Source organism: Oratosquilla oratoria, chromosome 12 (assembly GCF_046742065.1).
Source record: "Oratosquilla oratoria isolate Oo_2021 chromosome 12, ASM4674206v1, whole genome shotgun sequence".
NCBI lineage: Eukaryota > Metazoa > Arthropoda > Malacostraca > Stomatopoda > Squillidae > Oratosquilla > Oratosquilla oratoria.
This window is the reverse complement of record NC_134788.1, coordinates 60526723-60550691: the sequence shown is the minus strand read 5'-3', so window position 1 is coordinate 60550691 and position 23969 is coordinate 60526723. Positions and strand designations below refer to the sequence as shown.

Here is a 23969-nt window from a genome sequence, read left to right as displayed (position 1 = left end):
TGTAAACTTCTATGCGCGAGTGAATAATCGAAATAATTGTAGAAAATAACTGTTGGAGCACGCTACCCAAGCCTAGTCACGCACGCAGTAGTCGTGAGCTTGCTTCTGGTGAGTACAGATCAATTCTTGACTGTCGTGAGGGTGAAGTGAAGACGTAGATTGTACATTCCACGTACAATTGCAATAAAAGATTACCTGCCGTGTTTTACTCCACCTTCATTATTGGGCATACAATAAAAGTGTTTTTTATTTTTATTTTATTTATTTATTATGATTTTTTTTTTTTTTTTTTTTTTCCACGGCCGGAGGGTCATGGAATAGCCTAACCACAAACAAACACATTTGCACACACTGTCTACTGATTCTAAATTCATCAATGAATGCACTGGCTCTTGTCTGAGGTGGTCTGTAGATTACAATAAAAGCAAATTTCCTCCCACTAAATTCACAACTTTTTGCATATGCTCAAAAGTACTCCTTTTCTCTGTATCAATTAATCTGATCTTCTGGAAACACTTTTGAAATATACTATCTCAACCACCTCTTTTGTCTGTCCTTGCTTGGATCACTTTGAGCCCGACTGTCTTGTAAAGGATCTGACTCGTTCTATTGGATATTCGGGAGTTGTGTGGTCTTGTCTACAGGCAGATGTGATCCCAACGACCTTTGCAACCAAGACAGTCCTTGGGTCGACCCCCAAAGTGACCAAAGGTTGAAGAAGTCAGGTTTTTAACAAACGCTAAAGGTGAGGTATTGCTAATTACACTGCAGCGTTTGGCACTAAGCCAACAAGGTCATTACCCTAGGCTATAGGCTTAAGTAGCTTGTGTAACGCACATTTTCATAACCTGTGCATATCATGGATGTTCATAAAATGTGCTGCACCAATAAATTCAAAATTGAACCCACAGATAACGTATCCATTTGACATGCACACGTTATGAAGATTAGTGAAAAGGTTACGTTAGGTAAGGTTAGGTTTATAATGTGTGCATGTCTAATGGATTTGTTGTCTGTGTGCCCATTTTAAGGAATATTCATAATCTGTGCATATTCACAAAATGTTCAGAACAGCCTACACAAATGACATACCACATACATATTTAGATCTAGGCACTATGATGGGCCATGATGCTGAATATGACTTTCTCAACGCTCCCAAATTATGGCATATATTGTTGGCCTATGCCCATGTGACATGAGACTGAGACTGTCATGGCTGGCACTAGGCCTAAATCCCCCCCCCCCCCGACACCTCCAGCAACTACAGTACCCCTTTCACCTTAGGCCTATGGAAACAGCCCTAATTCATTGTACGTCATCACGTGATTTTTGAGAGCATTATTTGATGAGAAAGCTGCACCGCACAGGTCACACTTGAAAGGCCTCTCGCCAGCGTGATTAATCACGTAATATTTGAGAGCACTATTCCCTGAGAAAGCTGCATCACACTGGTTACATTAGAATGGCTTCTCTCCAGTGTGTCTCTTGGTGTGATGTTTCAGAAGAGCCGTTCCTGAGGAGAACCACCCTGCATCACACAGGTCACATCAGACAGGTTTCTCTCCAGTATGGGTCATCACGTGATACTTGAGATGACTCTTTTGTAAGAAAGCTGAACTGCACATGTCACATTTGAAAGGCTTCTCTCCAGTGTGCGTCATCACGTGACGTTTGAGAGCAGTCGTTCCTGAGAAAGCTCCATTACACAGGTTACACTTGAAAGGCTTCTCTCCAGTGTGGGTCACCACGTGTTGTTTGAGATGACTCTTTTGTAAGAAAGCTGCATCACACAGGTCACACTGGAAAGGCTTCTCTCCAGTGTGGGTCATCGTGTGATATTTGAGAGCACCCTTTCCTGAGAAAGCTGCATCACACAGGTCACACTTGAAGGGCTTGTCTCCAGTGTGGGTCATCATGTGATACTTGAGATGACTCTTTTGTGTGAAAGTTGCATCACATAGATCACACTGGAAAGGCTTCTCTCCAGTGTGGGTCACCACATGTCGTTTAAGGTTACTCTTTGTCGAGAAAACTGCATCACACAGGTCACATTGAAAAGGTTTCACACTAGTGTGGGTCATTGTGTGATATTTAAGATGACTTGTGAGATAGCTGTGCCACAGATGACACAAGATTATATCTATATGACGAATATAGGGAATCTTCAGATACTTTTTCCCAGGAATTGTTGATAGCTGCTCTCATCCTGAAAGTAAATATGTAATAAATATGACAACTAAGTTTTTGAAAGAATGTAATAGGAGTGACACCAAGGAATACAAGTAGAGTGGGACATTAACCAAAATTAAATCAGGGAAGGGAATAAACATTTCATAACAAGAAGTTTAAAGGAAGAAGAAAGAAATGGAAGGTTGAACAAATACTAAATAATATGGGGTAGTCAAAATTATTCAGGGAATAATAAAGCGAAAGACTGAACAAATAATTTCAAGAGATATAGCCCACAAGAAAAAGAAATCAATGTATGATATAGGATACAACACCACAGCTGGAAACAAGAAATCTAGTAAAAAGTTTTTGCAGAGGACCACTACACACACACATCAATCAAGGATTTCAAAAATCAATGTTGGAAAAATTCATGTGATTCTGATATTCATTTTTACAATAAATCACTTGTTTTCCGTTTTTCGAAGAACCCCGCACCCTCTGCGTGATAAGTAAATTACTTATAGGTTAGGTTAGATTCACCTCTCACTTTCATCAAATACAAAGACAAGGAGCACAGTAGGAGTACCCCCACAGCAATCTTGTAAATCAACACAATATTTCATTTTCAAGGTTATGGTGAATGGCACTATTTTTTAAACCTTACAATATAGATTCTTACTTGCTAATATTTTTGGAGTATCACGAAAATATACAAATACATTAACCAAAGTGCAACAAATTAAGATAACAAACAATTCATACCAAAGAAGATTAAAAAGAAAAGAATGAGAAAAGATGAACGATTAAACAAATGTAAAAACTACCGTCTGGGGTATTGGCTGCTTGTTATTGTGGCAAAGTAGCATGCAGCTGATATTCTAGGGTCTATATGGGGCGCCCAGAGCCAAACATCATTTTGTCTATGATAGAGGAAAACTCTGTTCATAGAGAAATTATGACACTTTTATACTACGACTGTCCCTCCGTTATGCTGTCCTCCAACCCCTTCTTACTGTCCTGTACCATTTCTCTGAGTATTCTTTTTCTGTGATGGGGGAAAAGAATACTGTCACTAAGTATTCCCACTTGGATCGTAAGAGGCGAGAAGAAAGGGACGAGGATTGGGACTAGGCATCCTTCTCCTTGTAGCCCCACAGGGGACATTCCTAAACGAAAAAGAGAAGGCATAAGAGGGGCTGGAAGTTCTCGGACCAGCACCCTAAGGTTTGGGTCTTTTAATGTGTGTGAATGTGGTACAGATGAGAGTAAAAGGGAAGAGATAGGTAGTATGTTTGTGAGAAGAAAGATGGATGTGTTGGCTTTGAGTGAAACTAAGTTGAAAGGGAAGGGTGAGTGTAAGTTTGGGAGTGTAAGTGGGAGGTTATCAGAAGTGAAGAGAGGGCGAGGGAGGGAAGGGGTGGCTATTCTAGTAAGTGAAGAGATAGGTAAAAGGGTGGTGGAGTGGAAGGAGGTTTCCTCAAGGATAATGTGGATGAAGGTGAAACTGGGGAAGGAGATGTGGGTCTTTGTAAGTGCATATGGGCCTGGCAGTGAGAAGAGTGTAGAAGAAAGGGAGGCCTTTTGGATAGATTTAAATGAGTGCATAGAGGATTTAGGAAGAAATGTCAATGTAATAGTACTGGGAGACCTTCATGCTAGGGTAGGAAATGGTCCAATCGATGGAGTGGTTGGGAAATGTGGAGTTCCGGGAAAGAATCATAGTGGAGAGTTGATGGTGGAAATCTGTCTAGAAAGAGAGTTGCTGATAGCAAATACAGTGTTTCGGAAGAAAGTCAAGCATAAGTACAAATGGGAGAGGGTGGTAGATAGAGCGCTAATGGATTATGTAGTGGTGAATAGGATTATGATAGGAAGAGTTCAGGATGTACATGTGCTAAGGGGAGAGGGTGGGGGAATATCAGATCATTTTTTGGTGGAAGGTAAGTTGAGAGTGGAGGATAGATGGAGAAAGAGGAGAGGGACAAAAGGTAGGGAGGTTCTTAGAGTGAACTCTTTGAATGAAAAGGAAAAGGAGAAGGAGTACGGAAAGAAGCTGAAGGAGGAGTGGGAGGGAATAAAGGGTAGAGTAGAGCTGGGTGTGGAGGAGGAATGGGGATGGTTCAAGGAGGGAGTCATAAAGTGTGCAAGGATGGTGTGTGGAACAAGAAGGACAGGAGGAAATAGAAGGAAGGGTAGTGAATGGTGGGATGAGGAAATAAAGAAGGTTGTAGAAGAGAAGAAGCGAGCTTTCACAGATTGGTTACACAATAGGACGAGGGAGTCATATGAGAGGTACAAAGAAAAGAAAAGAGAAGTAAAGCAAAAGGTAAAGGTTGCAAAGAGGAGAACAGATGTGAAATGGGGTAAGAGTTTGACAGAAAATTTTGAGAGTAATAAAAAGATGTTCTGGAAAGAAATTAGGAGAGGAAGAGGAGGCGAATCAAGTAGAGAAGAAAAGGTAAAAGGTGCAGATGGAGAGATGATAATGGAAGAGAAGGCAGTAAGGGGAAGATGGGCAGAATATTTTAGGGAGTTGCTAAATGTGAAGGATAGGTAAGGAAAGATTGCTGCAGTGGGAGGTGCAAAGAAAATGAGAGTGATGAGTGAGGAGAATGGAGGATAAGGAAGGATGAGGTGAAGGCAGTTGTTAAGATGATGAAAGCAGGTAAGGCACCCGGTCTGGATGGATGCCATGCAGAATGTCTGAAAAAGGGACGTACAGTGATGGTGGACTGGTTGGTGAGGTTATTTAATGTTTGCTGGAGAGAGGGTAGAGTGCCGGAGGACTGGAGGAGTGCTTGTATAGTTCCTCTTTACAAGGGAAAAGGGGACAAGTGTGAATGTAGTAGTTTCAGAGGGATTAGCTTGTTAAGTGTAGTTGGGAAGGCTTATGGGAGGATCTTGATTGAGAGGATTAGGAGAGGAACAGGAGTAATTGGTGAGGAACAGTGTGGATTTAGGACAGGTAGAGGTTGTGTAGATCAGATCTTTGTGGTAAGACAGATATGTGAGAAAGCTATAGGAAAGGGGAAGGATGTTTTTTGGGCTTTTATGGATCTGGAAAAGGCTTATGATAGGGTAGACAGGAAGGCACTGTGGGAGGTTATGCAGATATACGGTGTAGGAGGAAAGCTTCTGGGAGCTGTCAAGAGTTTTTATGAGAGTAGTAGAGCTTGTGTCAGGATTGGAAATGGAGAGAGTGAGTGGTTCGAGGTAAAGGTGGGACTTCGTCAAGGATGCGTTAAGTCGCCCTGGCTGTTCAACTTATACATGGATGGGGTGGTGCGAGAGGTAAATGCAAGGGTAGTGGGCAAGGGATTGGAGATGGTTAAGGAAAATGGAGAAAAGTGGGAGGTGAGCCAGCTGTTTTGTGGATGACACTGCGCTTGTGGCAGGATCGGAGGAGGGATTGAGGAAGTTGGTGACAGAGTTTGGGAGAGTATGTGATAGAAGAAAGCTGAAGATAAATGTGGGTAAAAGTAAGGTGATGAGATGTACAAGGGGTGAAAGTGGCAGTAATCTGGAAGTGAGCATTAAGGGAGAGCAACTGGAGGAAGTGGGCAGTTTTAGATATTTGGGTGCAAATGTGGCAGGAAAGGGTGGAGTGAAGGTGGAGGTAGAATGTAGATTGAGAGAAGCGAGTAAATGCCTTGGTGGTTTAAAAAGTGTAATGAGGAATAGGAATCTGGGTACGGATGCTAAGAGGAGACTGTATGAAGGAGTGATTGTGCCAACAGCACTGTATGGAGCAGAAACATGGAACATGAGGAAGAGAGAAGGAACTTGAATGTGTTTGAGATGAAGTGTCTGAGAAGTATGATGGGGGTTACTAGGCTAGATAGAGTGAGAAATGAGGAAGTGAGGAGGAGAACAGGGGTGGAAAGGGAGCTGCGAGATAGGGTTGATGAAAGAGTATTAGGATGGTTTGGACACATGGAAAGAATGAGTGAAGAAAGACTAGTAAAGGAGGTATGGAAGGCAGATGTGGAGGGAGTGAACATGAGGGGACGTCCTAGGATGAGATGGATGGATGGGGTGAAGGGGGCTTTGGGGAAGAGAGGAAGGACAGGAGAGGACAGAAGACAGGGGTGAATGGAGAATGGTTGTATATGGAAAATGTTGTGATGCATGAGGTGGATTGGACAGGGGAATGGGGGTGAGGTAGTGTGTGTGAGCAAAAATTTTTGACGCAGCCAGAAGGGATTTCTCCCCGTCCTCTCCTTTATATGGGGGGACGGAGAGGGGGGTCGCCGATTTAATGAAGCGGCCTTGCTGTGGATGTGCTGTGTCCTGCAACACCGCTTCTGACCCAGGGCAGTGGAGAGGGTGCAGGGATGACCCGTCATCTAGGAGGTGCTAAGATGGGAGGGAGGGTAGAGGGGTGTGGAGTGTTTTCGGGGATGAAATGGGTGGGAATGTATTTGTGCCTTGTCCTTTTTGGCTACCCCTCTGGTAAGGGAAAAAAAAAAAGCCTTGGTATATGTATATATGTATATATGTATATATATACATGTATATATATATATATATATATGTATACATATATATGTATATATATATATATATATATATATATATCACTATAAAGTAATGTCGTAGCACATTGATGAAATAAACTATTTATCCCACAGTCGGAAAAAACGTTCGACATTAGTGTTTGACATTAGTGTCTTCTTTTCTCTGACTGTGGGATAAAAAGTTTATATATATATATATATATATATATATATATATATATTATATATATATATATACATATATATATATATATACATATATAATACGGACAGCTACTCAGCAAACTATCAGTCCAACACCGTAAATTAGCAAGAGAAATTGAAGTTCTTAACAAAAAGATAAATAATGCAGAAACAGCAATATCATTTAATCTTGTCTGTCAACAAGAAAAAAAAAATATATATATATATATATATACATTTCAACAACCACAATGCACTTTAATTGTAAGCCATCAAAGGCCAGCATGGAAGTATACAAATGCGAGAAAGTATTTGTACAACACAGTGTTGTACAAATACTTTCCCGTGTTTGTATACCGTACTTCCAATTGTACTATCTTTGTGGAGATGAGTTGAACACAAAATTTCATATATGTGTAACTCGAGCATACAAATATATAAGAAATAATGCGCTGAACTTATATCTCTCTTGATAGCCTAGTTGAAAAGTCACTATCGCACTTGTCATGAGGATGCCGGGTTTGAGTCCTGGGAAGTACAAAATTTCAATTTCAGCATGCTGGCCTTTGATGGCTTAGAATCAAAGTGCATTGTGGTTGTTAAAATGTATCTCTAATCACTGGGACCCATTCAGTGTTGTACAAATACTTTCCCGTGTTCGTATACTACCAATTGTACTATCATAGTGGAGATGGGTTGAACGCAAAATTTCATATATGTGTATGTAACTCAAGCACACAAATATATAAGAAATAATGCACTGAACTTATATCTCTTTTGATAGCCTAGTTGGAAAGACACTGTCGTACTTGTCATGAGGATGCTGGGTTTGAGTCGTGGGCAGTACCACATTTCAATTTCAGCATGATGGCCTTGAATTAAAGTGCATTGTGGTTGTTAAAATGTATCTCTAATCACTGGGACCCATTCAGTCTTGTACATATTTATATATATATATATATATATATATGTATAAATATATATATATATATATATATATATATATATATATATATTCCTGTATATTATAATCATCAATATGCTGTCATCCTTTTTGGAAATTTGGAAAAGGCCCCCTCGTAATTAGTAAAGTGAAAATTAATGGGGAAATAATAAGGCACAGGAGTGTATGAGTAAACATTACATGGAGAAAGAAGCAACAAGAAAGAAATTAAAATCAGAGTATGATGAAAGATACAATAGCAGCGAACACTTGAAATAAGAAATATTGGTAACATTTTTGCAAGTGTGTACACACCCACCCAATAATCAAGGATGTCAGAAATCAATGTACGATTCTTGCAAATCCTTTAATAATTTCCATTTGTCAGGAAACATTTCAGCAACACCCCACCCACCCCCATTGCAGAGCCACAGGATTGGCGGGTAAATGATTGAATTTTGGCACAAGTAACACACTGCATCCATAAATAAAACTATAAAATATTTGTCATTTATCGAATGAGTGAGGAAAAAGTCTAAAGAACCTTAACTATTGCTAGGTTAAGTTAAACTCATCCCTCAACTACAAAAAAAAAAAAAAAAAAAAAAAAATGCATGTTAGGTGTGATTTGTTGAGTTATGAATATTTACAACATATTCATGCTTGTACATCACGACTACAATATGAAGCATTTTTTCTTGGGGGGGGGTTAGGTTATGGTGAATGACTGCTCCTGGAACCTTCCGATATAAATTACAAATATTGAGTGAAGCTATGGTTCTTTTTGTGACATTTCACTGCATGCATTTGAAGTTTTCCACTCCCAAATAATGTATGATATTCCTACAATCAGCATCCATCGCAATGAAAAGAAGTTGCCAAAAATATATTACCCCTAGAAACGTATCTCCGAATTCGTTGCTTAGTATCTATGGTCGTTGCATGCGAGAATGTAAACAATAGATGAGTTTTGACAAGACTTCATTCTGACTACCAAATTGGAAGTGCCCATATTCGATCAGAACTAACGTGAAACCTAATGGCAACATCAAGTGATGAACAGACAAGGAAAATAACCTCCACCATACAATAAATACATGTGCACCATTGTAGAGCGTCCTCAATATTACACTTATTACCTGTAGCTAGGTCAACATGAAATGGAATTCCTGATATTTGAGCTGAAGTAGTTCTCATGGGATGCAAACAGTCGCTACGAGTATAATGCAGTTTGAATTATCCATCTAGCTGTCCTAGTTCTCAAGATATTGCATTTTGAATGGAATTTGGGCTGAAACGTGCTGTCTGACTAATCACCGATCAAACATAAACAATGACGGTTTTTACTGACAAGCACAATTTTATATAAAAATTTAGCATATGGTTGCATTATTTGACCTATTTTCTTTAAGATGTGTGATTTCCATGTAATTTGATCATAGAATTACATTTTTATCCTCTGCAAAATTACCCACCACAGCTACGAATACCGTCAAATTACATGAAAATCACACATTTTAAAGAAAATAGTTTGAATAATTCAACTATATGCAAGTTATTACACTAATAACACAATAATAACAAACTTAATAGTGTAGTTTGATCCATACCACCAGTGATCATAGATAGCGGGCAGGAAGAATCGTAGCTGTGGTCCGTAATATTACGGAGGATAAAAAAGTAACTTCTCTTTGATCAAATTACATGAAAATCACACATTTTAAAGGAAATGGTTCAAATAATGCAACTATAATCTACTACACTAATAACATAATAGTAAGAAACTTAATAGAGTGAAGTTTGATCCATACCACCAGTTATAAATAAGATGGCGGGATGGATGTTGATGTTATTATCCGATAATCCGACCCGATAGAAAATAAACTAATTAGTACCACCGATTTCTCAGCTCTTCCGTAACACGCTGCCTTTAATTTGGTATTAGAATAATCCGCGAGACTAGTAGTTTTCGTTTATTTTGGTTAGTTGCCATAACTCTGAATATATTTTGCTCATTTTTTATGCTGAAACATAAACCAATTTTCGATTTACTGCTGAATGCAAACCGCCATGTTTATCTTTTGTTTTTATGTACCGACATGTAACTGATGATGTAATTGTTTGAAATTTACTACGATCGTAGTAAATACACTCGCATAACATTTGTATGAATGAAATTTCCGGCGGTATGTAAATTTGGCCGTTTGCATGGCGTGCGCATAAAATGACGCGCTATTGTGCTCGTCATCGACGGTGGCGCCTCTGGTGGTGTTTGACCTACCTATTACCAGTGTGCATGTCATGATGTTGTGTTTCTAAATTATATGCCACTTCTGGATATCACAGATGTCCTAGGAATCTCAAAGATTCTTTTTTAGTATATATCAAGTAACTGCTCATACAATAAAGGATATATTTGTATTCAATTGATACGAAACGACTGGCTCTGGTCCCCTTAACCCCCTACGTCTGTTGTCTGTGTAACTTAGCGTAGAATAACAATCTAATGAAGACCACAATGGAAATAAGCGTACGTTTTTTTTGTGTTATCCTCGGCAATTTTGTGATTATCATTTCGAAATATGCGTTATTGTATTTATTTTTTGCACTTCATGTATACTGATTCTTTGCCAAATAAGTTTACTTACTAATAACTTGTAGAGGACGAAGTGGCGGCCAGCCAAGATGAATGTAAACAAATAACATACGAGCAGAGTTGCCAGATTGGCCTTTTCTAGGCCAAAACCCTCAATTTTGGCTTCTTTTTCAAGCATTTGGCCTAAGGATATTTAGTTTGGCCTAAATTACTAAATCTTTTTTTTTTTTTTTTTTTTTTTTTTAGAGTGTGGCTTAAATATATTTTATTAGGCTTCAGTAAGCTCATCTGATAATAGTGAGTTGAATACTGAGTTCATTCGCCACCTCCTGACAAAACTTATCCAAGTTATAGTCTACCATATAGTCGAGTGCGCGTATCTTTTCTTTTCTTTTCATTTTGTTACCATTGTGATCCATGCAATTTGTCCTATTTTCTCTTATGGCACAAAGATAAAATTGGACGAATCAGCTGTGTGATATTGATGGCGCATGAGATCCATGTGCAACTTTTGGCGTGATTTTTTGTCTTAACTGTCTGACGTAATTTTAGGCCTTCAATCAATAGTAAGCTATGTTCATAAACAAGCAAGGAGTAGGCTACATTGGTAGGTTACTGAATATAGAAATATATTGTGTTTTGATTAATAAAATTGGTCAAATCATTTTCCATCCCACAAAAGCGTTCGTTCTGGTTGTTTATATTTATGTAGAGTGGAAAAGATCGTTGACATTAAATTTTCATTAGTGTTTTTAGTGATTTTCAAGTGCTTAATTAGTTAGGAGTATTTATTTTTTCATGTGCATGCATTTTAGAATAAGAATCAGCCTGCAATCTTCAATGGCCTAAGATGCCGAAGTGGAACTGCAGTTATGATAGTGCCAGGAGGTACAGAGCTGAGTGGGAGAAAAAGTTTATGTTGGTGAAATATGCACCTGATGGCTCTGGTGAGGCGGCATATTGTAAGTTATGTCACTGTAATCTGAACCCCAAAATGTGCTCATTACAAAACCATGAAAAATCGGAGAAACACAAGAAGACAATACACCAGCACTTGTACCACCAATAAATTTTCAGTCAACAACACCCAACGATGTCAAACAGGCAGAATTGGAACTTGCTGTTGCAGTCTGCTGCCATTGCTCAACTTCCTCTGTGGACCACATTGGTGAAATGATAAGAAAAAAAAAAAATGGGAAAGGTAGCATCTTAGGAAAAGTCAATCTTCTTAGAACTAAATGTAGCAAACTGATTACGGAAGTTGTGTCCCCAACCCTTAAACAAGAACTGAAGAAGGATCTAGGAGAAAATTTTGCCCTTTTAGTAGATGAGTCAACCGATGTTGGGACAGTGAAGTATATATGCATTGCGATGCGTTACTGCTGTATTCGGGTCCAAACCGAGTTATTAACTCCAGTCATAACTGAGGCACCATCACTTGCAAAACCAATGCAGTTACCAAGTTCTAAACCTAGATTTGTGGGATATTTGTGATGAATTTATAAATATCGCCTTCTTGGATTACAGGGTGTATACACCAAGTATTCATGTTTTCTTTGCCTATGGGACAGTTGGGCTGATAATGAACACGACTAGAAAGTGGAGTTGCCCCCTCGAGATGGCTTGCAACCAGGAAAACTCAATGTTATTAGACAGCTCCTTGTAGACCTTACCAAAGTGTTCATATACCTACTTCATATAAAGCTTGGTTTGGTCAAACAGTTTGTAAAAGCATTAGTTCATAGCAGAAAAGCATTTCAAGAGATTCGTCTACTCTTTCCAAAAGTATCAGAGTTCAAAGTTTAGTGTGGTATATTTACTAGTCCGCAAGTAAGGAGAATGTTGAAGTCAATACACCTTTGAAATTGCAATGAGTATTGTTGAAAGAGAGTCGTGGCATGCATTTCGAGGTAGAGTTCGTGGATTCCCTGATAACGATGAAGAGGGCTGCGGCCTGAAAGTTGGAAAGGAAATACAGTGTGTATGGGAAAGAGAGGGACGACACTCCTTGTGTATTTGTTGGGAATAGCTAAGCTAGCTAGGATAGTTTCTTTTTCCTTGTTTAGTTTCATTTCAGTTTACTTAACCACTAGGTTGGTCTGATGCAATGTATACTGGTTGTGGCGGTAACGTCTGGGTTCTTGGTAGACTCTGTGGCCTCCATGCATGGGGCTGTACTCTTTCCTCTTGTCGTTTGCTTGCTTTCGGATGCTCTGGGGTAGTGGGGTCTTCAAATATTTGTCCCAGGTTTGATCCCACATACGGTGGTGTGTGATGTTGAGAGGTTGTATGTTCATTCTTTTGTGGATTTCTTCAATTGTTTCGTGAAATGGTGGGGTTTAGCCACCGACAAAGCTGAGGGCTGCACGGACAAAACTCTAGTGGACAAAAACCCAACGGATAAAACCCCAGTGCTCCAAACGGACAAAACCCAGCATTATAAAACCCCAGCAGATTTAGATTGACACAACTTTGGAAAATATATGGCATTTTTCAACTGAGTTTAATACCAGTAAAAAGTAACTTAGCAGTGTCTCTTCATGTTAGTTTGGGGTGAATTCATACCCACCATAGTGACACCCTAATGAGGCGTGAGTACCAGGGTAACATTCATTTTAGTTTATCTTCTTTTTTTTTTTTTTTTGCTCACCCACAAATATGTTTAACATTACTGGGGTTTAAAATTCCTGCGCTGCTGGGGTTAAGTATCCACACTAAGGCAGGTGTCGATTCGCTCAACAAATGACAGCTGAGGCACTGCGCACCTAACAGTCAACATTTGAATAGTGTCCTCTCAGAGGTGTTACCCTGAGATGTGTGAATGATACAGAACAACAAAGGCGGTCTGAAGATTTGTTCTGAAGGCTATGTCTACACAAAGAAGACCAAGTCAAAAATCATTATCCGGTGGGAATGTTCACAGCGAGCAGCATATTCATGTAAAGGTGCCATCAGTGCAAACCTCACCATGGACTCAACTTTGAACTTCAGAGAGCATAATCATGAACCAAATCCTAATGCTGCTTCAGTTGCAAAAGTACGGTCGCAGATTAAATCTGATGCGAAAAAGGGGAAGACAGTCCAAGTGTATGCTGAAGCTATGCTTGGAGCAACAGATGAAGTCCGTACTACCATGGTTGAGAAACCAGAATCAATTAAGCGTGATATAAGACGCCAAAGGCAATGAGTCAGACCTGTGGAACCTCCCTCACTAAAGGAACTAATCCGAGAAGGAAGTTGGACAACAAGTGGTGGAGATAACTCAAAGCCTTTCCTGATTCATGACAGTGGGGTTCGATGCTGCCAACAGATTACTAGTATTTGCATCTCAAAAAGGTCAGGGACTGTTGGCCAAGTATCCACAATAGCATATGGATGACATATACTCAATGGCACCAAAGATTGCTAAGCAGGTTTATGTCATCCTTATAGTTTAGAATGACCAGCTCTGAGCTATCATGTTCCAAAGGTAGTCCTTCGTGTATAATGGATAGCAATGAAATTATGCATATATACAAGAAATGAGTATATATAAAGCTTGTGTTAAGGTGACTACAACAGGTAGAAACTGCGAAATTCAAGCACATTTAGAGAACACTCAAGGAACACTTTAAGGAGTGTTGGCTACAGATTGCATTGACAGAAGAGATCTTTTGATTACAAATACGAGGGAGGCATTAAGAGGTCATGGAAACAAATTAAGAAAGACCACATGTCTAACGGATGTGAAATTGATATAGCTCAAGCTCAAACAGTACATGAGTTAAAATCTAAATGTAATTGGATATCAAAGGTATAAATTAAGTTTGAAGTGTACATTAATTTGAGACTAAGTATGATAAAAAGTTAGATGATAGGGGACGGAATCCAACGAGTGTTGTTCCTTTTCTGTATACTACAAGTATTTAATTACAATTAGCTAAACACACACAGACACACAAATTGAAGTGATAAGTGGTGTTCCACAAGGAACATTTTTGGCCCCAATAATGTTTGCTATATATATTAATGATATGGATGAAGGAATTGAAAGTTATATGAGCTTCTTTGCGGATGATGCAAAATTGTTGAAAAAAGTGAACACTGAAGATTGTGAGTCGCTACGGAGTGATCTCAATAAAGTATGGGAATGGAGTAGGAAGTGGGAGATGGAACTCAATATCAAGAAGCGTAGTATAATGGAATTTGGAAGAAGCCACAAAAGAATAGTGGGATCATATAAATTGGGAGAAGAATTAAAAAAAAAGTAGAAAATGAGAAGGACCTGGGAGTCATTATTATGAATAATATGTCACCTGAGAGGCATATAAACAAAATTTTTGGTGAAGGAAATACTATTAAACTTGATAAGACCAAGATTGGAATATGCAGCAACGATGTGGTCACCAAGTACAAAAAATGTATAACAAAACTTGAAAGAATACAAAGAGCAATTACAAAACTAGCACCAACACTCTCAAAACTATCATATGAAGAGAGACTACAAAAAACTTGAACTACAGACATTAGAACAAAGAAGAGAAAGAGGAGACTGGATAAATATCTATAGAATCATGAAAGGCATAGAAACCATTGATAGAGAAGATCTAATAAAATGGATAGTAGAAATACAAGAGGACATGGAAAGAAAATCAAGACAGTTATAGAAGGGACCTGAAAAAGAACAGCTTTCCCCACAGAGTAATAGATATCTGGAACAAGTTGGACGAAAAAGTGGTGTGTGCAAAAACAATTCATGAATTTAAAAACAGTTTAGATAAAATGAGATATGAAGACGGGACACCACGAGCATAGCTTCCCTTCCCGTAAAATACAACTAGATAAAAACACAGATACTAATATAGACGGATTAATTTCAGGATGAAATGAACTAAATGATTACCTGTCAAAAGAAAAACCAAACATGATTGCAGGGAAAAAAATAAGGGTTCCACTATTACCAGTGTCGGACATGGATTGTAATCACTGCCTTAGAAATAGAGAGGAGAAACAAAGTTTTCATTAAATAAGATGCTGAAGGATGGAGGAAACGTGGTACTTATGGGAGATTTTAACTGCAAAGAAATCTGTTGGGAAGAGATTATAGTGAAAGGTTTAGAGGATCGACGGGGAAATTTATTACTTGATATGACTATAGAGCATACACTGACGCAATGGGTAAAAGGAAATACTAGATTGAGAAATAATGAAGAACAGTTGAGATTAGATTTATTATTTATGTCAGAACATAAAATTGTGGAAAAATTGAGTACAAGACACCAATTGGGAAGAGTGACCATATATTACTTGAGTTAGAACTAAAGGAGGAAATATATAGAGATAAAAATGAAAAATACAGAAAAGAGACTGATGCATAGTAAAACGGACTTTCAGAAACTTTTTTTTTTTTTCTTCCTTAAAACAGATTGGGAAAAAAATCAACAGTGGAGAAACACAAGTGAAAAAAAGGAGATTTTGATGGAAATCTATAAAGCAGGAGTGGATATGTTCCAAAGCAAAAACAGAAAAAGGTGTATTATTAGTGCTGGTTTAATAAAAGGTGCAACGAACCAAAAGATAGAAGAGATAAATATGGGAAAATATGAAAAATAAAGAAAAAGAAAAAGATAGAAAGTGTCATATATAAAAGGCATGACTATGTAAAAATACACATGGAGGAAAAATTAAATATGAAAAAGACATAACGGGAAAATGTAAGGATAAACCAGAGTTATTACATATATGTGTGAACGGTAAAGAAAAAAACCACACACACACACAGGAAATAGTGAAACACCATGAACAAGCTATTCTTGGCACAAATAATAACGTAGTAAATGAATGGAATAAACTTTATGCAGAGGCAGTGCAATGCAGTTCAGCTCGAAGCTTTATGAATCATTTAGATAAATATCTAAGCAAGATGCTGTAATGGTTGTCATTTATTTCATATTGTGTTATCATGTCTAATTCTTATTTGCTTGATTCACATTAGTAGTTATATGTCAATTTATTATTTACTAACCAGTCTTTTTATTTTGTATTTAACTATACCTATGCATCTTTTATTATCTATAATAGTGTGTTTTTATTTATCGTTATTACTTTTTCCACATCCGACCTAGTTACGGACCAAAAGGTCTCCTGTCGGCATACTCCGCCTTTGTAATCCTTTGTCATGGAGATGTCATATTTATTTCAGAAATGATCAGACCATGAAATTCTGTCTCAGGAGGTACTAAAGAAGAACAACCATAATCAAATCTACTAGATTCCAGAAATTCTTCCTGCTACAAACAATAACAAAGTTCAGTAAATAAATTGTATTTCTTCTTCATTAAAAAATGAACAATGCATCATATGTCTTATATCACTCTTGGAAAGACTTAATTGAAGTGTGGGAGTTGTGTCTCATATGATAAATTAAGCACTGCTGAATATATGAAGATATATTTACAGTAATACAGATTACAAATAACTTTGGCGTATGCTGTACTCTGAACTACTTTACACAATACTAAAGTAAACAGAACTGTATCCGTCATGATGTACTGATATCTATATCCACCAGTTGCACAATTTTCTAATATCTTTGACGTTTTCCCTAACTGCAAAAACATTCATGCACTTAATGGAACACTTAAGAATTTTGAAAAAAAAAAACGAACAAGCAAAAATGCAATTACGAAATAGGCCAAAGGTCACTCAAATAACTTCACAACTGAGAGTAAATCAATTAAGATTTCAACTGACAGTTTATAACTGGATCAGTACTTAATAGCTGCCAGTACCATCATACAGGAAAGTTATATCACTCAGGTCACTCTGGAAATGATAAAAAGGGTGCACAGCAACACACATGTACCCAATAGTCTCATTCGACCATCAAGGCCTTGTATCTCTTGAACATAGATGGTACGAGTGATGAACAGGGGATGACACAGTGGCATTGGGCCCTGGGGGAGGCCAGGTCAATGCAGGTATATGCACCTGTGTCTTCTTAAGCCTATCAGAATGCAGAACCTCACTAAGTCTCTAAGATGGGTAGAAAAAACCATGAACTTATTGGGATGAAGCTTCTGCGTCACCAGAAAAGGATCAGTAAATTTGTTGTTTAGCTTAGACTGGCTTTCAGGCATTTGCTTATATACATGATCATCCACTTGGATGGAAACAGGTGTAACCTTACTATGTTTATTATGTTTGATCTAGACTCCTGAAGTTGACATAATCATAAATGGTATACAACGTATGACACTAAAGTTGACTGTAACCAGAACTGTAGAGACGATGAATAGGACTATCCAAAAGATCAGTGTGGAAGGGGCAAGAAGGAGTAGGATACTCTTAGAATAGGAGCAGTGTGAGTAGAACCTTTGTTCTGAGTACAAGACTTGCACTAGGCTACATGAGTGGCAATATTTACATGCATTCTAGGTCAATAATATTTCTTGTGAGCCATAGGCAGAGTTTTGTCACGACCTGGGTGACCAGGAGAGGGGAATCATGAGCAAGAGATAAAACAACAGGGACTGAGGGGTCACTAACTGTGCCACGTCGTGCTCAAACACTTTTACTTTATGAGTGACAACACTGTCTTGCAATGAGAATTGAGACAGACGAACAGGCAAGTTTGACAAGGTATCGTAATTGGCAAAGTCTAAGGCATAAATGACAACAGACCAAATGGGATTCTCACGTTGAATTTTGGCTAAATCTCGCAGGGAGAAGTTGTAAATTACTGCAACAGTAGCTGTAGGTACATTTCGTGAAAGTGCACCAGCAACATTGTTTGCACATCCCAGGATATGCTTAAGGGCTGGATTGAACTCCTTAATAGTAAGAAACCATCTGGCTAGGTGGCCTGAAAGATTTTTGCCCTTGAAAATCTGTAACAGCGATGTGGTCTGTGTGAACTGTGATAGAATAACCAAGGATGATGTCACGATTTTTTTTTTAGAAACCACACCACTGCTAAAGCTTCCAGATGTGTAAAAGAGTAGTGAGACCCAGCATGCTTGAGTATACGACAAGCATTTGCAATGGCATGTGGACGACAACCATCTAACTGCATTAGGGCAGCTCCAATACCTAAACCAGAAGCATCAGTGCAAATGGTAAAGGGGAGACTATAATCTGGGAATGTCAACACAGGCGCTTTAATAAGTGCATGCTACAAGGAGTCAAAACATTTCTGATGAGCATCATACTAGTGGAAAGAAGAATCCTTTTTGGGGGAGAAGGTTAAGAGGTGCAATGGACGCAAAGTCTTTTACAAAAGCATGATAGTATCCTGGTCAACTGTCTTAGGTGTAGGAAAGTTTTTAACAGTCTTGATCTTATGAATGCAATCTTTGTCTACCACACGACAAAAAAAAAAAAAAAACTGGACTTTCTCTCTCTCTCTCTCTCTCTCTCTCTCTCTCTCTATATATATATATATATATATATATATATATATATATATATATATATATATATATGTGTGTGTGTGTGTGTGTGTGTATGTATATATATATATATTTATATATATACATATATATATACATATATATACATATATATATATATATATACATATTATATTTGGGTAAATTGAGCTGCAAGTCAGCTTCAGGAAAACGTTAGAAGACTTAAGGACAACTTATGGAAACGACTTTCCACATCCTTGGAAACTAGAATCAAGTCATCCAGATACACAAAAAGTCCATTACCCACTTGTCCATGAAAAATTGAATTAATAAGGCGCTGGCGTGTTACAGAAGCACTCCACAATCCCATGAGACAGCAGAGCCATTCATAATGACCTGACGGAGTCGAGAAGGCCGTGATCTTATGAGACTTTTCTTCCAAAGGAATCTACCAAAAGCCAGCTTTAGGTCAAAGGTGGTGAACACTGTATTAACTGATCCTATGGACTGAAGATGACTCAACACAGGTAAAGGGTAATTATCTGGAACTGTGACATTGTTGACAAGCCTATAATCCACAACAAGGGAGAATGATCTATTCCTCTTAGGTATAAGAAGGAGCGGGGAGTTCCACTCGGAACGAGACTCTTGGATGACACCCTTACTCAACAACTCGTCAACTAGAGACTGAGCTACAAGTCGACGAGAATGAGGCAACCTTTAAGAACGTACGTAGACTGGACGCACTCATGGTTTAAGATTAATGCTATGGACAACACGATTCGTAACTCCCAGTCGATCCTCAGGTAAGACCAGAGCTTGACGATGTCACAAACAATTTAATGAGACGGTCTCTTACCCCAGGAAAATCAATGGTACCTACATGTGTAGCATACTGAGAGGCTAAATGAGCTGTGTCACTTGCACGTGTAGACTATTGAATAGAAGCTGCTATGATAGGGTGTGAATCCTGGACAGTGTCGACATCAAAAGAACCCAAATGAATACCAGAAGAGAGTGTGATGGGAGCACCAGAAATATTGGTTATCAGGGCTGTGGTAACATGGTTCTCACGAACAGTGGAAAGAGTACCCTCCAATGCATGATGTCTAACACGAACAGAGTCAAGTAGAGATAAGACGTCAGAACCAATTGGAGCATCTGAAATGCACACCGGGACTCGAACTGCACTAGGACTAATATAGTGCTCACCTACAACAATAGCAGCATAAGAAAGTACAGGAGGGCCTAAAAGCTCTGAACCCTTGGCAGATGACTGCCTGGTCAGACCATGCACAGAAGGTGAGCTATGTATAGAAACTGGCCTGTCCATTGCAGAAATGACTTTGTTGTCGAAAATAACCACACGGTGCCGAGGAGACATATCTATAGTATGAGTTGCTAAAGTAACACCTAAAAGACAATCGCACTGAAGTATGAAATCAGAAATTACCACAAAGTTAACATGAAACACTTTAGCATAGGAAAAAAATAAGGGAATGCAAATAGATCCAAGAATAGACATGAGAGAGCCTTGTACAGCTTGCAAAACACTACAAGAAGGTAATAATGGAAAGTAAAATTCCTTGAGAGCATAATATGCCTGGTTGCCCATAAAACTACATTCTGCCCCCCAGTGCCTACCGCTATAGAGATAGGTAACTGGTCCACATAACACTGAAAGGTAAAAAGTTAGAAAGAGCAGCCAATCCACTAAAAGGACGATCTTGGACTGGTCACTGTTAGTCAGTCTTTGGGATTTTGACACGGGTACTTGTTAAGATGGGACTGAGTATGCCTGGGGATTGAATTATTTTCTACTCTAAACTTTAAAACCTTGGAACACTGATCAGAAGAGTGGCTACACTGTCCATGGACATGGCACTAGCTAGATTAAGGCTGAAATGACATTCTTGAAAATCATGTGTGATGCTAGAAGAGGAATTAGTGAAACGTCTATGTACAGGATTCTACCTAGACTTTCGCTCATGGCACTTACGAAGGAAACAGAAAACATTAGAATGACTTACTTTGTTACAATACGTACAAGTAAGCACAGTAGATACATGTGGAGATGAAGGAGTGCTCTGTGTAAGTGTCAAAGACAGAGGATGTGTGTAGGAGTACTCTGTGTAGATGTTGAATAGAGAGGTGGGGTAGGAACCTCCGTAGTCCGCTGCGAATGAACACACATAAAATTTTCAGTACCCATAACGGAAGAGAGTACGTCAGCCAACCTAAAACCAGAGAAAATTATCACCTACCAGGTTTGTATCAAATACTTTAAGAAAATTCACCCTGAAGGTGGCGTAATCATAGTTTGAAGAGAGTATAGGGCGGGAAGACTGGAGGAGTGACTGCATAATTCTACTGTGGAATGGAAAGGGGGAGAAGTGTGAGTGTAGTTGTACGAGAGGGATCAGTTTGTTGAGTGTAGTTGGGAAGGCTTATGGGAGGGTGTTGATTGGAAGGATTAGGGGAGGAACAGGGGGAGTAGAATGTAGATTGAGAGAAGCAACTAAATGGCTTGGGGGATTAAAAAATGTAATGAGAAAAAAGATATTTGAGAATGAATGCTAAGAGGAGAGAAGATTGTATGAAGGGTTGATTGTGCCGATAGCACTATATGGGGCAGAAACATGGAACATATGAAAGAGTTTGAATGTGTTTGAGATGAAGTGCCTGAGAAGTATGGTAGGAGTTACTTGGCCGAATAGAGTGAGAAACGAGGAGGAGAGCGGGGGTGGAAAGGGAGTTGGGAGATAGGATTGATGAAAGAGTTTTGGGATGGTTTGGACACATGGAAAGAATGAGCGAAGAAATATTAGTAAAAGAGGCGTGGAAAGCAGAAATGAAAGAGTGAACATGAGGGGGTGACCAAGGATGAGATGGATTGGGTAAAAAGGGGCATTGGGAAAGAGGAAAATGAGTGTTAAGGTAGGGTGGGAGAAGACCAGTGGTGTAGCTAAGGGGGGGCGGTTGGGGCGGTCCGCCCCGGGCGGCATTTTTGGTCCTTGTATAATTGATATAAAATTACGTTAATCAATCTCTCATAGATGTCAGTTTTTTCTACGTTATTAAGCATAATAAAGCGTGACAGTTTGCAAGCGTGTTAACATCGATCCGATTGGACGGGTATAAATGGGTGAAAATGAACATACATGTGTACGATAATGTGCATTTGTAATATTGAATTATTGAATTCCTTGTGAGAAGGGGCGGCAAACACGAGGGCAGCCCCGGGTTGCAAAAGCACTAGCTACGCCACTGGAGAAGACAGACGATAGATGAAAGGAGAATGGTATATGGATGTTGTGATGCATGGGAGGGAGTGGGTGGGCGTCAGCTCCGTCTCCACTGTTCTCTTCTCTGGTCCCCTTTTACCACTCTGTGTTGTAGTCTTTATTACGCATGACAATCACTCACAATTTTCCTCCGTAAGAAGCCCCTTTGCCTCCGATCATCCGACTTAGTCAAGTTCCATTACTCTGTCTAAGAATGGTGGACATTAAACAGAGCTTAATTTTTCTTTCTTTCTTTCCCGAATATCAATACACTTGGTTCGTCAAGTTACACCAAGGGAACCCCACCAGGAGTCCTCAATCTGTTCACTAGGTCAGTTCTGCAATGACGTCATGATTTCTTTAGTCCAATGATCTTTACTATTACATCTAAATGTCTCCCCTAAGGGCGTGACTTTACTCTCGTGAATCAATTGAATTTTCTCCTGCTCCACCCTTTCTCCCATCAGAAAGGCTGTTACAAACCCCGTAAGTAATACTACTTACTCAAGCAATCTCGAAATCAATGCACTTATGACTTAGTTTACATATTGTTACATCAGCATAAAAATGAACATTATACTCGTACAGCGATGAAATCGAGTCCCCGGCGGCTGTTTGTAAACATTTAGGCGGAGAGCGAGATTGTGCAATTCCCTCACCTACAAACTGTTGTTTATCAAGTACCCAACTCCTGAAAAATAAATTCTAGCTACCTGCCCCTCTACCTCTCATTCTACCCACTTGTCTACCGGCCTCTTACACTGGGGGAGTATATTTGAATGTCATTTTTTACGTAGTCCGTCTTTTCTTTCTCTGCACGAGGGGGTGGTCGCCGATTAAATGAAGCGGCCTTGCTGTGGATGTGCTGTGTGTTGCTACATTGCCTCTGTCCCAGGTCAGTGTGCGAGATGAAGGGATGACCTGTCATCCTGGATGAGCCAAGATAAGAGGGAGTGGAGTATGTGGGGATGGAATGGGTGGGGTTGGATTTTATGCCTCTATTTTTGGCTACCTCCCTTGAAAGGGGGAAAAAGCCATTGGCGTATGTATTATAAAAAGATATACATCAAAGTCTGTACAAGATGATTTAAGAAGAAATTGTTCCTCCTGAACTTTCACGTACATGAAGCATAATTCGTCACCCTCATAAAGAAATCGCCTAAGTCATTTTTCGTCAATTCCTGGATTTTTTTTTCCTAAATCAATTCTTCATTACTCCTAGTGGTACAATTCCCAATTTTTTATTTAGTGTCTGAGTAGGTTAAAACTACGTTAGGAGGAACATTACGTACATTTATAAAATAGAAAAAGATTTTTTTTTTTCGATTTCCTTAAATGTTGGACAAATGACTTAGGCACTTCTTTATGAGGGTGACGATATTTCAGGACGTAATTGTATTGGTGCCGGTTTAGTATGTGGCCTACCTTTTCGAAACTAGTTTAGTATGTGGCCTACCCTATTTGAATGTGTACTACCTCAGGAATTTTTTAAAACAAACAATAATACTTTAAAATGTTTTCATTCAAACCGAACTTAACCTAACCTAACCTAACCTAACCCTAACCTAACTTAACCTAACCTGACCTAACCTAACTTAACCTAATCTAACCTTACTTAACCTAATCTAACCTAACCTAACTTAACCTAATCTAACTGGATGCGTTCCTCGGTGCGTTGAATAGGTAGGCCACATATTATACCAGAGAAAAAAATTCGTAGGCCACATTCAAAAGGTAGGCCACATACTAAACCAGCACCATTGTATTTACTTAACTGTAGTATACAGAAAAGAAGAAACGCTTGTTGGGTCCCATCTTTTCTGTCAGTACAATCTATTCCCTGTAGTGACCTGAATACTGTAATCATATTACCTCTTGTGT

The 23969-nt window shown here is 38.9% G+C and overlaps 1 protein-coding gene across 1 annotated transcript; it reads right to left on the bottom strand.

Moving 5' to 3' along the window:
• Positions 1-292: 292 nt before the first annotated feature.
• LOC143031868 (uncharacterized) lies at positions 293-10534 on the bottom strand. Its single transcript, XM_076196222.1, has 2 exons — positions 10467-10534; positions 293-2209 (listed from the first exon to the last, which is right to left on the bottom strand). Exon 2 carries the CDS (start codon positions 2082-2084, stop codon positions 1551-1553), a length of 534 nt encoding a protein of 177 aa, XP_076052337.1. The 5' UTR covers positions 2085-2209; positions 10467-10534; the 3' UTR covers positions 293-1550.
• Positions 10535-23969: the final 13435 nt, after the last annotated feature.